The sequence below is a fragment of the Sinocyclocheilus rhinocerous genome, unplaced genomic scaffold (assembly GCF_001515625.1).
Source record: "Sinocyclocheilus rhinocerous isolate Xijiao unplaced genomic scaffold, SAMN03320098_v1.1 scaffold638, whole genome shotgun sequence".
NCBI classification, from domain to species: Eukaryota; Metazoa; Chordata; class Actinopteri; order Cypriniformes; family Cyprinidae; genus Sinocyclocheilus; species Sinocyclocheilus rhinocerous.
Window position 1 is genome coordinate 94,767 of NW_015664206.1, and position 16,744 is coordinate 111,510.

The window sequence follows — 16,744 nt, forward strand, 5'->3', positions numbered from 1 at the left end:
TTTTTAGAATCATTTATAAATCAACAAAAGAGAAGCTTTTTTTAAAAGTCTCCCTGCAGTTTTGTTCCCAAAAAGATTAAGACGGCCATAAATATCAGTATTGTAATTTTACTCCTTAGCCGATCACATGCCTGTGTATTGTGTGTGTGAGACAGCTAATGCTGTTGCTGTCTCACTCAGGTCCTGTAGGTGAGTATCAGCTGCCCTTTGAGGAAGAGGTGGGCCAACATCTTTCACTGGAAGACCTTCAGGATGTGGTGGTCCACAAGAAGATGCGGCCTGTTTTTAAAGACTGTTGGATCAAGCATCCGGTGAGAATGTACTTTTAGAAGAAGTGCTTATCAACAAAAGAGAAGGTCTCCCTGCAGTTTAACATTTGAAAATAATGAAGACAGCTATAAATATTAGTATTGTAATTTTACAGTTGCAGTTTTTTAATGTAAAGTGGAATGTTAGAATAGCAATATTTAAAAAAAAAAAAAAAAATTTATTTTTATATTTGTATTTTATTATATTTTATTTTATTTGTTTATGTAATAATAAAAATAATATTATTATTATTGATAGTGTCATATTGATGTATAATCACAGAATTATGGGAAAATTGTACAGCCCTGCAAACAATGTTTTATTTGGTAATTATTTTTATTTAGTATCAATAATAATAATAACAATAATAATAAAATATAGTCAAACAATTTGGACAAATTGTGCAGCCTGAATTTTTTTTATCACATTTTTTTTTTATCCGATAAATCACAGTTTTGAATTACATTGCCTATAAATTCTGGTCCTATAAAATTCTAAAATGAATTCTAACAATGTGGAAATCCTTTCAAAACCCGAGGCTTTATTTTGACCTCTTTCTCTCTGGTTTCGTCAGGGTTTGGGCCAGTTATGTGAGACCATCGAGGAGTGCTGGGACCACGACGCAGAGGCACGGCTGTCCGCAGGCTGTGTGGAGGAGCGCATCTCCACCATCTCAAAGACAACCAACACCATCAACACGTCTACCTCGGAGTGCCTGGTCTCCATGATGACGTCCCACAGCGACACGGACCTTCCTCCCAAAGAGTCCAGCACCTGAACGCCCGCCTCCAAACATCAGGGACTGCGAACCACTGTGTTCATCGCTCCAGTAAATGTGAACTTTGCTGCTAATTTGATCTCTGGATCGCCATGTATTTCATTTCTTCTTGCATCGTTGGATCGCTTTCACCAGCACATTCATCTACTGTACTCTTCCGAGAGGAAGGCACACACAAAAAACCTCAAACGCGAGAAGACCGAACTCTCAGAGGGCATTCAGGGGATCGTTTCAGACTGCTGGGAAATGAGCACACGTTACCTCATCGGTTTTAATGCCATTTTTATGTTGTTGGTTTTTTTGCCTTCACTCCATGAATACCTCCATCCAAAATGCTCTACCCTCGGGTTTTATCGAGACTACACGACGATCTGATGACTGTTACACAACCTTCCAAGAGCACACAAGGTCCTTTTTGTACTCAGTGAATTTTAGTGTAGTTTTAATGTACCCTTTTTTCCTTGAAATGTCTTGTGGGATGTTATTTTTCGTATTTCCGGCAGTGACGGCAGTTGTCTGGGACACTGGAAGCTGAAGGCAGCGGGACTGTTATGATTCGAGTTGCCTTTCGCAGCGTCGGGATTGGTTTTAATGTAGCATCTGCTTATGTTGAAGTATCTGAAGTCAGACGTGCCATCATCACCGCTGGCGTGTTTCAGCGTTCGTTGTTTCTGAGTGACAAGAGCTGCAGTTGAAGTATTAGTTCTGCGGCCACGTGAAGACCAGCGCTGCGTTACAGGTTTGATTTCAATCACGGCTAAATGTTTCGGTGCATCAGGAAAGTGTGATGTTTATCCGCTACACTACTCAGGTAAACTCTGTGCATGTGATTGTGTGACCGCTCACTCTTACAGCAATAGTTCTCAGCAGTAAGAAAAATCTGGGTCATAAGTCATCTTAAAATCAAAATGAAAAATGTAGAATTATACATTCATGAAAATTTTGTTCAATGAAAGTAAAGCTTATTTTTAGGGCCAAGATTTATTGCATTGCGGCATTATTTCATAACTGTTAAGCACATCTTAGCATATCATTAGCGTAATAGAAAACAAATATTTTAATGAAAAATATCACAAATATATTTTTTTATTTAATTTATATTAGTGTAAGGAATTTGGTACAAGAAAACTACCTTTTTAACTATTTTTACAGATGTGCTTTACAAATATAATATATTTTTCCTTGCATCACAGTAATGAAAATAAGGGTGTTTTTTTGTTGTTGTTTTTTTGCTTTTTTGCACCACAGTAATGTGATTTTTGTTTTTTTTTCTAATATGAATTATTTTCTAATATATGTTGCAATAAAAAAAAATCTAAATTATCATAGTATAGGCTTTATTCTCTTTATGCAGCATTTAATTTTGTAGAACATAAAGCTTTTGGGCCATTGCATATTATAATTACTGTAATGCAAAAATAAAATAAAAAAATACTATCCCACAATAATTATTATTCATTTTTGTAAATGTAATTTAAGTACAATAAAAACTATTTTAAAACATATTTACAATTGTGTTTTTGCAATTTAAATACATTTTTTCTGGCATCATAGTTTTTTTTTTTTTTGCATTACCATAATGAAAATCCAATGTGCTAAAATGTCATGAATAATGTCACAGTATAAAAAAAAATTATAATGGTCCTAAAATAGGCTTTATTCTCTTTATGCATCATTTAATTTAGCAAAAAATAAAGATCCTTTTTTTGTGCCGTTGAGTATTTTTTTTCCCTAAAATGGCTTAATTATCAACTAAATAATGTCACAAAATAAAAATATCTTAATGGTCCTTAAATAGGCTTCATTCTCTTTATGCGACATTTAGTTTAGCAGAAAATAAAGTTATTTTCATAAATGTCATAATTAAGCAACACTTTCCTTACCCAGATTAACAGTTTTTTTTAACTGATGTTAAATACAATAAAAATTCACCTAAAATATATTTACAATTGTGTTTAACAATCTAAATATTTTCTTTTGCAGCACATTAATAATATTTTTTTTGGTGCTGAAATGTCATGAAAATGTCACAATATAAAAAAAATCATAACTGTCCTAAAATAGGCTTCATTCTCCTAACACAACATTTAAATTAGCAGAAAATAAAGTTAATTTTTGGTCTCTTAAAGCATTAATGTCATAATTAAGCTACAGTTTTCTCCCCCAAATTATCATTACTGTAATGCAAAAAAATACAGATTTTTTTTTAATTGATGTTAAATACGACAAAAATTAAACTAAATATATTTACAATTGTTGAACAATTTAAATATATTTTCCTTGCATCACAGTAATAAGAATAATGTTTTGCATTACGTTAATGAGGAAAAAATGACTTGAAGTTGAGTATTTTTTTTCCCTAAAATGGCTTAATTATCAACTAAATAATGTCACAAAATAAAAATATCTTAATGGTCCTTAAATAGGCTTCATTCTCTTTATGCGACATTTAGTTTAGCAGAAAATAAAGTTATTTTCATAAATGTCATAATTAAGCAACACTTTCCTTACCCAGATTAACAGTTTTTTTAACTGATGTTAAATACAATAAAAATCCACCTAAAATATATCTATATATCTATATCTAAATATTTTCTTTTGCAGCACATTAATAATATTTTTTTTGGTGCTGAAATGTCATGAAAATGTCACAATATAAAAAAAATCATAACTGTCCTAAAATAGGCTTCATTCTCCTAACACAACATTTAAATTAGCAGAAAATAAAGTTAATTTTTGGTCTCTTAAAGCATTAATGTCATAATTAAGCTACAGTTTTCTCCCCCGAATTATCATTACTGTAATGCAAAAAAATACAGATTTTTTTTAATTGATGTTAAATACGACAAAAATTAAACTAAATATATTTACAATTGTTGAACAATTTAAATATATTTTCCTTGCATCACAGTAATAAGAATAATGTTTTGCATTACGTTAATGAGGAAAAAATGACTTGAAATGAACTTGAAATCATACAGTCCTAAAATAGGCTTCAGTCTCTTTCTGCATCATTTAAGTTCTTACTTTTTCTTTAGATTTTTGGGGTGAAATATGACCCAGGCATTTCTCGATTCACATCTCAACAGTGGTGATATCTCACGGCTCGCCTGTTTCCCGCAATAACTTCACCGTTGAAGACTGAATGTCCGTAGTGCTGTACTCTTCAGTCATCTCATGGACTCCAGTGTTGTTCAGGAACAGGCAGCTTTTATCAGACTCATTGGTCAGTCTAACACTAATACGATCACTGAATCTCAACCGTCATTCGCTCAGTGATTAGATATACCTCAGATATTGTGACTTTTTTTATATATAAATATATATAAAGTATTTTATTCTGTTTTGTGGTAGCAATATAATTTAATATCCAGCTGCTTTTCTGTGATTTAAGGAGATTTTCTTGTGTTATTGTTTTTAAAAGCAGGTGCTCGATGCGTTTCATAAAGTGTTTAGCTTTGAGTCAAGCATCCGCAGGTTCAGTGGCTTCTGTGGTTCAGATGAACTGTTCTCTGAGGACATGCAACCCTTTCTTTCTTGTGTTTTATTTAGTTTACCTTTGTTTGTTTGTTTGTGTGGTACATGTATCTTCTTCCCTCGTCTCCATCTTATCAATTGTATTAAGTTGGATCTCTCTATTATCAAATCAGGGATTTGAAATATAATTAAAGTACTGCAGTGCAAGTTGTGCAAATTTAGTTGAAGCCAAACTTTTATGCTATCAGGTGTTGATGTGTGATGTATTTAAATAACGTCATCAGATCTGCTAACCGATGTAGTTGAAGCATCTTTTACTCTTGTTATATTTCTCTGTTTCACATAAATAAACCCTAAAGAAGTGTTTGTATGTTAGGACTACCTGAGGAGATTTCCCATGATCCTTTGCCGGCTCAATGTGAGCTGGATTCTCACAAAGGATCAGGAATGATGGAGGTCTATTGATGCGTTGTTGTTGTTTTTTACTGCTGCTAATGTAGTAAATGTATGTTGTGTTGCCCCAGTTTGGGTCATTTCAGATTCTGCTGCCATGTTCAGTATTTTGTTGAATTAAACATTGCCCATGTTTATCACTTGAATGTCCTGTTTGTCTTTTACATTTAGGACAGTGTGAATTTTAGTGAATAATTATATATTATATGTACAAAAGAAAAAAATAAAAGAAAGCCCATGACTGCTGGTCAAGTGTTTTAGAATATTAAATTTTTTATTTAATTTTAAATTAAATTTTATTTTATTTAAGGCCATGATTGCTGGTCAAACTTGACCTCTACAAGTTTTTACATTTTATTTTATTTTTTTAAGTGTTGCATATGTACAAAAATAAATTAAAATAATTAAAAACAAAAAAAGATGCATAACCAAAGAAAAGGAAGGGACATGACTGCTGGTCAAATTTAAAATATTTTATTTTATACAAAAGTAAAAGTTCATGACTGCTGGTCAAAATTCTTAAAATATTTTATTTTTTATTTAAAAGGCCTTGACTGCTGGTAAAACTCCCTTTTTAAATACCGGAAATGGGTCAAAAACCATTTGTCAATGAGTCATATCTAGCTTTTTCATGCAATTATTAATTATACAAATCTATTTTTTGAAAATACATTCAAAATCCATTGGGGTTATGAGGCTTCAGTAATTCAGCTTTTAAAGGGGTCATAGGATGCTACATGCACTTTTACTAATTGTTTGAACTGAAATGTGTGTTGGCAGTGTGTGTACACAACCACCCTATAATGATAAAAATCCACCCCGTGTTTTAGCTGGGAAGAGAGGGGCGGGGTTAGCAGAGCTCATTAACATTTAAAGGAAAATGCTACAAAAACGGCTTGATCTGAAAAGAGCTGTTTTTGACAGGGTAAAAAAGGTGTTTTTTACACTACCATTGAGTAATTTTAACCAAACTATGTTACAGACTTTTCATTAAGACCCTAAAGATTCAAATCAACTTGTGGGTATATGACCCCTTTAAGTTGAACTCGCCTCTCTGCAGCACTAGAGGGCAGTATGTGTTCGGCTGATCTCTCAGCACGCACACTCATGACTCGGGACAGGAAGTGACAGATGTTGACTGCAAGGATAAGAGATGGGACATATGGACAGTCCCAAATATTTAATACCCGCAGATATATCTCGCCAGAGCCCTCTGTCCCTGTAAGGATCTACAATAACACAGCAGGAGTGACACATGACTGAAATCCTCAGAGATCAACGGAGGGTCAAGACAACCTGCTTAAAATAGACATGCTAACAAGACCTTTCCTTTGGCGTAAGTGTTTATCAGTCAGAAATTTCTATCTGAAAATAATATCTTCTATGGTTCATCTATAACAGGACCTTCCACAAATTAAGGCCTAAAAACTTAGGCTGAGGGTGAACCATCTTCAGGGTTTGTGTTAATCAAACAACAGAAGAAAGACACAGGATCCCTCGCTGCTCTAAATTCTGTAGCTTTAATAGCTAGTTGTGTATATTTACTTAATACATTAATACAGTTTTCACAAGCACTGTACGTTTATTTAGATCATTTATTTTTGAATCTAATGGTCTCTCTGAAGGCTCATTCCCCCTGAGGATGAAATCCTGGTGTAAGCTATTAACTACAAACATCAAACCCTCTTTTTAGGCAAGTCTCAGATATGGGTGTCATGTAGGGCGGCTAATAAAATATTTTTTTAATAGGTCTGAATTTGTATTTATCAGTATCACAATTTAATAGAAACATTGCAAGTTACTAATAATAACGGTTTCATTTCCACGGTTATTCAGACAGCAAAATTATACAGAAAAAGAGTGAAGAACATTATCACATTATCAAAGAACATCAACACTAACTTCGATCTATTGCGAGTTTAAGCACTCTCAAAAAAATTTTTAATCAATAAAGCTGTATACACTGAAATGATTCTCTTACTTACACCATACATCTGCACTTCTCATCTGTTTATAATGAGAAAATTCATGAGAGGAATTTTTGTCCAATTTGGTGACATTATTGCCCCAAGTCCCCGTGGCCAAATGTTGCATGTATTGCAAAAAACAAATATCTTCCTCAGTATTTTTGCCTTGTTTTCCAATGCAAATATCTAAACATCCTTAAATCAAAATACATTTACTTGAGAAGTGAACTGAACATATGAAGTCTTGTTTTCTGAGAAATTGATCAAAATGAAGCAAGTTTGTGATTAAAACAAGAACAATATCTGGTTATGAAAACTTGTTTTCCCTTTGAACTAAGTTGATTTTTCTGAGCCCATTGGCAGATATTTGTTCTCGGTTTAATTATCTTGTGACATTTTGCTTCTCAAGTAAATGTTTCTTTATTTAAAAATCCATATTCTAGTGCTTGAGGTAAAGCTATTCAAGACTTAAGCTTTTATATATATACAGTGGGTACGGAAAGTATTCAGACCCCCTTAAATTTTTCAAGAGAGAATATTGACGTATTGTGTTCCCTTCAGTTTATTCCTTAAATTTTCTTTACTTGGTCTTAAAAAGGTCTTCAAAATATCCTAAATTTACTGTGACTCATCCTGCACTCACTCGTTTTGACCAATCAAATGCTCTCTAGAATGAGAATGTCCCACTCACTGATGACTGGCAATAGCAATATGCAAATTAAGACAATTGTTACAGTGTGAAATACGTCAGTCATGACTTGATCCTACTTTGTTCCTTATGTATGAATATTCAAGATTAAGTAATGGCAAGAACAAAAATGGAATGAATTAAAAAGAACAGCAACAAAAAAAAGGGCTGTTTCAGGAAAAGTCTCGTTTTGAGTTCAGTGGAAATAAGCGGAGCTCCCCTCCGGGTCAGGATTTCTCCAAACCTTTCTAAAGCCATCACTGCACCAACAGATGGACGGCGTTAATTGCATTTTTCCTTTTTTTCTGTGTCAGATTATTATGATCATATTATGAATTTTGGTTTCTCGGAAGATGGTGCTGTACACATTTGCTTTTGTATTTCAAGAATTGGAATCACATTTCCTCTGTAGTGTTCCATGATGTCATCATATGAATGTTTATTCATTCATGTGTGTGTTTAAGGATTAGTTGTTATTTCCTATTCCTCAACATTCAAATATTCTTTGTACATAATATATTTTATGTATATCTCCAAAAAGTCTACCAAAGACATAGCAATAGCAATAAATTAACAAATGTTGCATGGGACTGTATAATGATATTATTTTGGGGAGTTTGTAGGTCACATACATGCTTTAGATTTTGTGCATTTGGCAGCTTCTCAGAGCCTTTATGTCTCAGTGTCAGTCACATGTATCCTGATTAAGAGTGTTCACATCCTTAAATCCAGGAAGTGAACAAACTTCATCAGTCACTCCTCTGGGATTGACTAATCTAGCACTAATCACATTTACTCATTGATTGCGGGTTTTTTTTTTGCACTCAAAAATAGCAAAGCACTTTCTGTTTTATTTACTTTTAAGAACTTTTTTTTTTTATAGAAGATAACAGAAGCATGTGCTTGTGTATGTAATTAGTTATAGTGCATTTTAATCTGTAATAATGGGTTTCCTGTAGTCGAGCTTAATCCCAGCCACATGTTCAGATGTTTAAACATCAGATCAATTACGCAGCACATTCATTAAAGTGGATTTCTTTAAAGCGATCCAGAGACGCAAAGAATTAAAATGAAAGCATGTGCAGAAACTGAATGGAGAAACACAAAGTTTTAAAAATATACAACTAGAATAGTAAAGTACAAGCCAATCAAAAAAGTAATAATCCAGAGAAAAAATCTGGTATTTGTTTGGGGATGCTAGGATGAGAAACCATGGAAAATTTTACACAGTCACTGAAATTCAAAGTTCAAAATATTAAAAATGAGTTTCTTCATGCTTAATATTCTGGCCATCACATAAAATAAACAGAAAAAAAAAGCAAAGGTGCCATTTTGGTTCAAGAAGTTCCATCCATCACAATCATCCCATCATATGTTAAAAATTTCCCAACATTATTTTTTTTTTTTAAAGCACTTGTAACAAGAATGTAAAAATCTTTTAAAAATAAACACAAAACATCACCTTTCCAAAATGAAAAAGGCAACTGCATTTGTAAAAGGTAGCAGTTTTAAGGTCTGTGACTGAGCGAACTGAAGTTCGAGTGCATTTGTGTGTAATTAAAACAAGTGATTATTTTCCACTGGGATTATCCTGGAGGTCCAGCTGGTCTGGAGGATTTGAACACCCTCACCCTGGGCTGGAGAAAGGGCAAACTCCCAGTGGACACAGCCAAATTGGCTCCCTAACCAAGAGCTGAGAGCACAAATCCATGCACACCGTTACAAAATCAACAAAAACTGCCCCGCTGTTTGAAGCACCTTTTTTTGTTCCCACTAAAGAAAAGCTGGTTAAACTGGTGTTTAATGTTCAGAAGGCAGACAGCAGCTTATTACCGACCCAGTTCTTCAATGTTCAGCTGATGAACTGAAGAGATAACCCCTGCAACGACGACTTGGTTTTAATAATTAACACTAAGAAACTACAAAATAAATGTAATAAAACATTAACTTTTTAGCTCAATAACCGCATGAAATCAAAATGAGAATTTTAATCTGTGATTGTTAAATAAGCCATGTTCGGTAATATGGCTTATTTCTGCCATGGAATTAAAAAAAAATAAGTAAATGCGACTTTTTACCTCAAAAAACTCGAAATCACAATTGCAAGTTTATCTCTCACAATTTGAACTTTCTTTTCTCTGAATTCTTAGTTTACATCTCGCAATTCTGTTTTTTGTTTCCACCACAGCATAAATTGCAGCCTTTTATCTCACAACTGACTTTTTTCCCTTGCAATTCTTAGTTTTTTCCTCATATGTAAACTTACAATTGTGATGTAAACTCACAAGAAAAAAAGTCAGAATTGTTGAGATAAAAAGTTGCATTTTTCATTTTTATTCAGAGTCTACATACTACCCTACCCCTAGAAACTAACAAAATAAACTATTAAAAAACAGATTTACTTTTCAACCTTTCTCTTCTAGCAAAATGCACAAAAATATTGAGGATACTTGCTAGACTGTATAAAAATGTATACAATATGCATTAAAATGCACTCTAAAATAACAATGTCTCTTCTAACTACTAAAGTAACAAATCATAGTTCACATCTGTGACAAACTAATGGCTATTTAAAACACAAAACATTTGATATGTCATGCCACAGCATCCTGTTTCAATATAGGAAGTGTCACAGGGAAGAAAACTGCATTCGTCAAACAATGTCATTCTTGCTAATTATATCATTCTTGGCATTCAATTGATGCATTTTGTGTCTATGTAACATGACAAAATTAGATCGCAAATGTGTGATTGTCATCCACCCATCAGTCCATTAGGAATTTTTTTAATGTACCCATGAGAAATTTTTTTTATCATGTTTCAAGTTCCATAAATGCCCTTTAAAGGGGTCATATGATGCGATTTTTTTCCTTTTCTTTAGTGTGTTATGTAGCTATTTGTGCATGTATAAGATCTGCAGAGTTACAAAGCTCAAAGTCTCCCACAAAAGGATTTATTCTATCTAAAAGAGAAGGCTGATCCAGACCAGGCGTTCAAACACGCCCCCACATGTCTACGTCACGATGTGGAAATATTTGCGTAATGCCGCCCAAATGTGCATGCAAAGAAAGAAGGCGTGGCTTCAGGAACTGCAGTCGTGTTGATGCAGCCATGTCAAGGGAGACGCTGTGTGTTTGTGCGAAAGCAAAAGCACTTTATTTGGCCTTCCGGAAGTAGATGCAATGAGGAATCATTGGTTAAGATTTATTTACAACAGAACAGCACAACCCAGATGTTCGAATTTGTGCAACGCATTTTATGGATGACAGTTTTGTGAACCTAGGAGAGTAGCCTACAAGGCTGGCTGTGCAAAGGCTATTTCTAAAAAAAAATGGGTCAATCCCAACAATGATATGCCAATTTGGCGCTTATTCTGAGAGAGAGACAGGGTCACATCACAGTGGAGTCAGCTTTCTTAACCGTGGCTTATGTACTGCAAATACATACCAGCATCATCACTGTGTCTGTCACGTGACTCTGTTCCCCTTTCGGGCTTGAACTGATGGTAAAACTAAGCACATTATGTACCGTCTTTACATTTATGTTGAAAGCTGAAGCTCGCGATTATAGAAAGGGGCGTTACTTAGAGGTCTGCTACCCGACCCATAGCACGACGGGTCCCGAAATACTTTCGGGTTTCGGGTCGGGTTCAGGTTAATGTTTAATGAATAGCTTCGGGTTCGGGTTTATAGCTAAACTAAAACTATATGCAGTCTATGCTGCTTTCATATACGCACGCACACATTATTCCACATGACAACGACAACACAGCATGGAAACTTTTATTAGTAAAATAGCTTCGACAGGCTACTGACACTCAACGTTATATTTCTCTGCAATGAGGGGGTAAATTCGCTGTTTTTGAAGTAACTAAGCCTCATTGCTTGTAGAGAGAGACGCGCAGACGCAGGTTCACATGGGTCAGACGATCTCGGGTACGGGCCGGGTTCGGACTTCAATTTAAAGCCCGTGCAGACCTCTAGAGGAACTACAATAATGTACAGTATTTGAAAAATAATGTGTTTTTGAACATTAAAGCATGTCAGCATATTCTGTTACACCAAATACACAAAATAATGATCTTTAAAATAGCATCATATGACCCCTTTAAAATTAAATACAACAGAGAGATCATTTTGTGGAAAGCAGAGTTTTGTTTCATAAAAAAGTAGGAGTAGAATATCTTGTTGAACACAGATTTTGATATACCTGTACATGGATGTTGATGATACATCTGTACTTTTCTTCTCATTTGCTTGTGTACATATTGTAAATATATATAGTTTAAAATGTCACAGAAATGCATTTGATGCATGTGAGTTTGTATTCCTGACTGAAAACAGTGGTGAGGTTATATGATTAAAAAGTGTATTCTATAAGCACAAATATCAGTCATATTATTCTGACATACATATGCATGTTTCCAGTAATTAGGACACTCTGAAAATCTTCAATGATCCAGTCTAAAGTATTTCAATGTGCAATATATTGAGAAAAAAGCCCTTGAATAAAACATAAGAGCTGAAGGTAATTTCAGCTGATTCAAATTTTGTATAGTTGTATATCCATTTTATTTCAGTAAAGTCAACATGAAACCCATTTTACTGCTTTAAGGTAAGTGAAACAGAATATTTAACCCAATTTAGGCAATACTGGATTTTTATCTATTGGGAATTCATTGAATCATTAATAGTGGGCATTGCATGTCAAAAGCTGTTGGAGAGAAGAGGTTGAAACATACATGTCATCAGCCAGGAAAGTTGTTTCATTTTGATGAAACATTACATAGATTCTTTCTTTGGAATAACGCACACCAAATGTACATAATAAAATCAGGAGCATCTACATGTGTTTACTTAAACAGTCCATTTTGACTTCACATTTATTTTAAACCATTTTTAAACACTTCCTGCCTGTTTTCAACAAGAAACACTGATAAAAATGCAAAATCACTCACTTTGTAAGAGGAAATAGTCTTTCGAACTGCATTTAGGGGCTTTTTGCTTGCACCAGTTACTATAAATCACAGTTACTCTCATCAAGTGTAAAAAAAAGTGATAAAATTCCTAAAAATGGAAAACTGGGAAAAACACGTATGTGGCCTGTTGAGCTTTATAGGAAACAACCAAAATAATATCTGTGCAATATATTACAATTGTGATATGTGCAACACATCTGAGCGACGTGTACATCCTCATGTTGATATATCCATTTATTTTTGTCAGTTCCCCCATGATACCATGCCATATTTTATGACAAAAACAACAGGTTGTCCAAACTTTTTCTGACATATTAAAAAAGTGAAATCTTGTTTGCATTTGAATTCCTCCTGATTAGATTTCGATTAGACTTAGAAAAGAGTTCCTAAAGAAAGGTCTCGTCATATGTCTCTTCTGATTTAGGAGGCTCACTGGATTGAGAGTCAGGTATTAACATCTTGAAACGGTCACTAGGATCCCTTGTTACAGCCTCATAGGACGGCGGAGGACATGCTAAGTACGGTGGCCCCTTCTCGGGACCGTAGTGCTCTTTAATCATAGACGCTATGAGTCCTTCCCGCTCCAGAGCGCAGTCTTCTTCCGACCAGGGTGTGTTTTGGTTTATGTGCCTGTACAGGTAAGAAGCCTGCTTCATTTGCCGTCTAACCAGGTGCCGCCCGTAGGCACGCTGGATCAGGGATGCCGAAATCTCCTCCTGCTTGCGCCGCAGTGTGGTGGTGATGGGCTCGTGGGAGATCTTGGAAGGGTTCGTCATCATGAACTTCTCCTCCATTTGCTGCTTCAAAGCGTCCATTTCTCCAGTCTCCCCGAGGACCCGCTTAGTGAAGGCGAACAGGATGTCCAAGCAGTGGATCCTGTCGCCGCTGGCCATGGGTAGATCCATGTTGATGAGTTTAATTCTGTTGGGTTTGGCGATCCTCAGAGGTTCGGAAAGGTTGTTGGCAAAACTCGAGAGTTTGGAGTACTCGATGAAGTGTGTGGCCTCAACGTCAAACTTCTCCCATACCTCATAGAACATCTCAAAGTCATCCTCGCTCAGAGGTTCAGTGCTCTCCTCGGTGGCCACGCTGAAGTTTTCCAGAATGATGGCTATGTACATGTTGACCACGATCAAGAAGGAAATGATGATGTAACTGACGAAGAAAGTGATCCCTACCGAGGGGTTGCCACAGTTGCCCTTAGTGTTGGTTCCGGTGTTGATGTAACTCGAGCTGCATTCTTCCGGAGAGTTGTTGAGAATGGGATCCAGTAGGTTATCCCAACCGGCCGATGTGGTGATCTGGAAAAGGCAGATCATGCTGTTCCCGAAGGTTTCGAAGTTGAACATGTCGTCAATCCCGCCCTGCTTCTTTACGTAGGCGAAGTTTGCCATGCCAAAAATGGCATAGATGAACATGACCAGGAAGAGCAGGAGGCCGATGTTGAACAACGCCGGCAGCGACATCATTAAGGCAAAAAGTAACGTCCTTATTCCTTTAGCTGCTCGTATTAGTCTGAGAACTCGTCCTATTCTTGCCAGCCGGATCACTCGAAACAGAGTTGGAGACACAAAGTATTTTTCTATTATGTCAGCAAGGATAATTCCTATGAGGAAGGACAAATTAAAACCAGATATCAACACATAGAAGGTGGACTCATGAAGAAAATCTGTTGGAAGAATTGAGAAATGGCACTATGAACATCTCAGATCACAACAACCCAGTTGAAAAGACAAGCCGGTGTTTCTGCAATGTTTCTTAACTAACTTAACCAAACCAGCAATCCTTCTTTGGCTTCACCATAATGGTGACCAGATGGATCAGTACCAAAGAGCTAAACAGTATAAACCAAGTTGGTCTTTTCAGCATGGAAGTATCTTGAATCAGCAACACACGTACCACTTACCAGACTGGAATGTCGTGCACTTACCAACGATGGACAGAATCACGACTACAAAGTCAAATATGTTCCAACTAATGGTGAAGAAATAACAGCGGAGGGCAAATATCTTGATGAGGCATTCAGTGGTAAAGATGACAATGAAGGCCAGGTTGATGTTATTGAGGATGGTCTCCATGCGAGCAGATTGTTCATCAGTCTCGACCATCATGGTTATCATGTTGAGAATAATGAGCATCATGATGGTGATGTCAAAGGCTTGCTTGGACACCAAGTCGAAGAAGAATCCTTGTAAAATGTTCTAGATGGAAATGTGTTTATGGTGAGAAATTAGAAAGGGAAATCGGTATGAGAACATTTAAGGATTTTTAAAGTTGCAACAATGTTACAAATCATAATCTCACCATTGGTCTTGGAATTGGCTTCTGTGGCTTTTTCGAACCAAGTTTCTTCATTGCGTTGTAGTACTTTTTCTGCTCTTCGGTCATGAATATATCCTGGCAACCTTTAGTACAAAGAACAACCAGCTGCTATTATTTTCATGGAACAGATTAAATGTAAACTAATGCTTCTGGAAAAGAAGTAAATCTTAAACACCTATCATTCTTTTCTGCTGATTGAAGTTATCGATGATGACACCGATGAACAGATTTAAGGTAAAGAAGGATCCGAAGATGATGAAAATTACAAAGTAGAGGTACATGTAGAGGTTTATCTCTTTGATGGGCTGCTCCTCAACCTGACAAACAAGAACAATATAAAACTTAGAGGACTCACAAAGATGGTTTTCCACAGATTGTCTACACTTCTAAAATGAAGGTTCTTCAAAGGTTCTTTGCAGCACCTTAGGTGAACCCTGTTCTTATCAAGAAAGATTTTTCTAGCATTGGGTAATTGCGTTACTAATTGGTTCTTTGAAGGATAGAAAAGGTTAAAATTCTAGGTTCTTCAAATGGTTTTCTTGGCAAAGGATAGATGGTTTTCTAAAGAACCCTCTTTTAATTGAAACAATTATTTTAAAGACTAGTTTAAGACTAAATGAGGATGAAAGAATTATATGTATAGTTTGTAGTCTATAGTTAGATTCTTCTTTTGTGAATTTGGTTGCAAGTCATTCATTTTAGTAATGAAAAGAACATGCTTACTCCACGGGAATCGACGGCGGCATATATGATTTCCATCCAGCCTTTGAATGTTGCCTGCAAAACAAAATGCAAATGCTTTAATGCTTCAATTTATTCAAATATATGTTCTGTTTCTAGGTGAGCACATTTTTTTCATGCCTGACCATAGCGAAACGTGGCTTTTTAGTCTGAGGTAATTACGCATTTAAGTTTCATACCTTCTGTAAATACAAAGAGTTGTGACTCACCAAGAGTCAGCATGAACACTATTAAGATAGTCCATTTTTGGATGTTGTTGCCATGGTTCCAGAAATTATAACCTGTGGTGATTGAGAGACTGTTCCTAAAGGTAAACGATTGGTTAAATCCCTGCAAGGAGTTGCAGGCCCCTGAAGAACTCTGGTTGCTTGGCTACCTTAACAAATATGAGGGATGATTCTACAGCACAGTCACTAAAAGCCCTTCTTGGACTGAAATGTTCAAGATGGCAAGAATTCAGAATTGGCTCCCTTTCCACTAATGAGTATGAATTGGAATTGGAATGGAACAGGATCAGAAATTAGCTTTTCCATTAAGTGGCAATATATTCCTCCTGGAATTTATTTCCAGGGGTATTTTTTTTTCCTTTGCAAGGGCAATTTTTATAATTTCCTTATTAAATGTATCTGCTGTCTTTTAAGTTAAATACTTAAATGTAACCAATAACTTCAATACATTTCACTTTAATTGCGACAGCCATAATATAGTTAGTTTAATTGTGAGGGGGCATTTTTTGCTCTTTTCTCTTGAATTTGGGGAGCATTTTTGCCCCATGCCCCTTTTAATTGAAAAATTGATAAAAACGTTATACTGAATATCAAATTTATATTGATATTTATAAAAATATTGACATGTAAAAATAAGTTGTACAAATGTTTCTACCCCATATGCTTTGTGTATGATATGTGAATGAGTAATTCATAAAAAAAAATATTTAAAATTTATTTAAAACTATACTTACAGCAGCCTTAAATTTTAACTCATTTTGTGTTCCGGTCATTTTGATTTCTAACCCCCCCCCCCCCAAACAA

General features: G+C 35.3%; 2 protein-coding genes across 3 annotated transcripts in view; one reads left to right on the forward strand and one right to left on the reverse strand.

Annotated features, from left to right (window-relative positions):
- LOC107729982 (activin receptor type-2B-like) overlaps positions 1–10,769 on the forward strand; it is a 24,102-nt gene extending 13,333 nt beyond the window's left edge. Inside the window, exons 10-13 of one of the 2 annotated variants that reach the window (XR_001638640.1) lie at positions 181–311; positions 884–1,343; positions 9,186–9,189; positions 10,759–10,769. Coding sequence is in view for 1 of the 2 variants with exons in the window: in XM_016540720.1 (XP_016396206.1) it covers positions 181–311; positions 884–1,087 (335 nt within the window). In the remaining variant the exon portion in view is untranslated. Of the gene's footprint in view, positions 1–180; positions 312–883; positions 2,140–9,185; positions 9,190–10,758 lie in introns of those variants that run through there. The other variant, XM_016540720.1, reaches the window with a different exon arrangement.
- A 1,980-nt stretch (positions 10,770–12,749) lies between these two features.
- LOC107729959 (sodium channel protein type 2 subunit alpha-like) overlaps positions 12,750–16,744 on the reverse strand; it is a 52,885-nt gene continuing 48,890 nt past the window's right edge. Inside the window, exons 22-26 of the mRNA XM_016540695.1 lie at positions 15,696–15,749; positions 15,148–15,289; positions 14,955–15,055; positions 14,557–14,851; positions 12,750–14,256 (exon numbers count right to left, since the gene is read on the reverse strand). Of these exons, the coding sequence (XP_016396181.1) occupies positions 13,037–14,256; positions 14,557–14,851; positions 14,955–15,055; positions 15,148–15,289; positions 15,696–15,749 (1,812 nt within the window). The 3' untranslated portion in view covers positions 12,750–13,036. The remainder of the gene's footprint in view (positions 14,257–14,556; positions 14,852–14,954; positions 15,056–15,147; positions 15,290–15,695; positions 15,750–16,744) is intronic.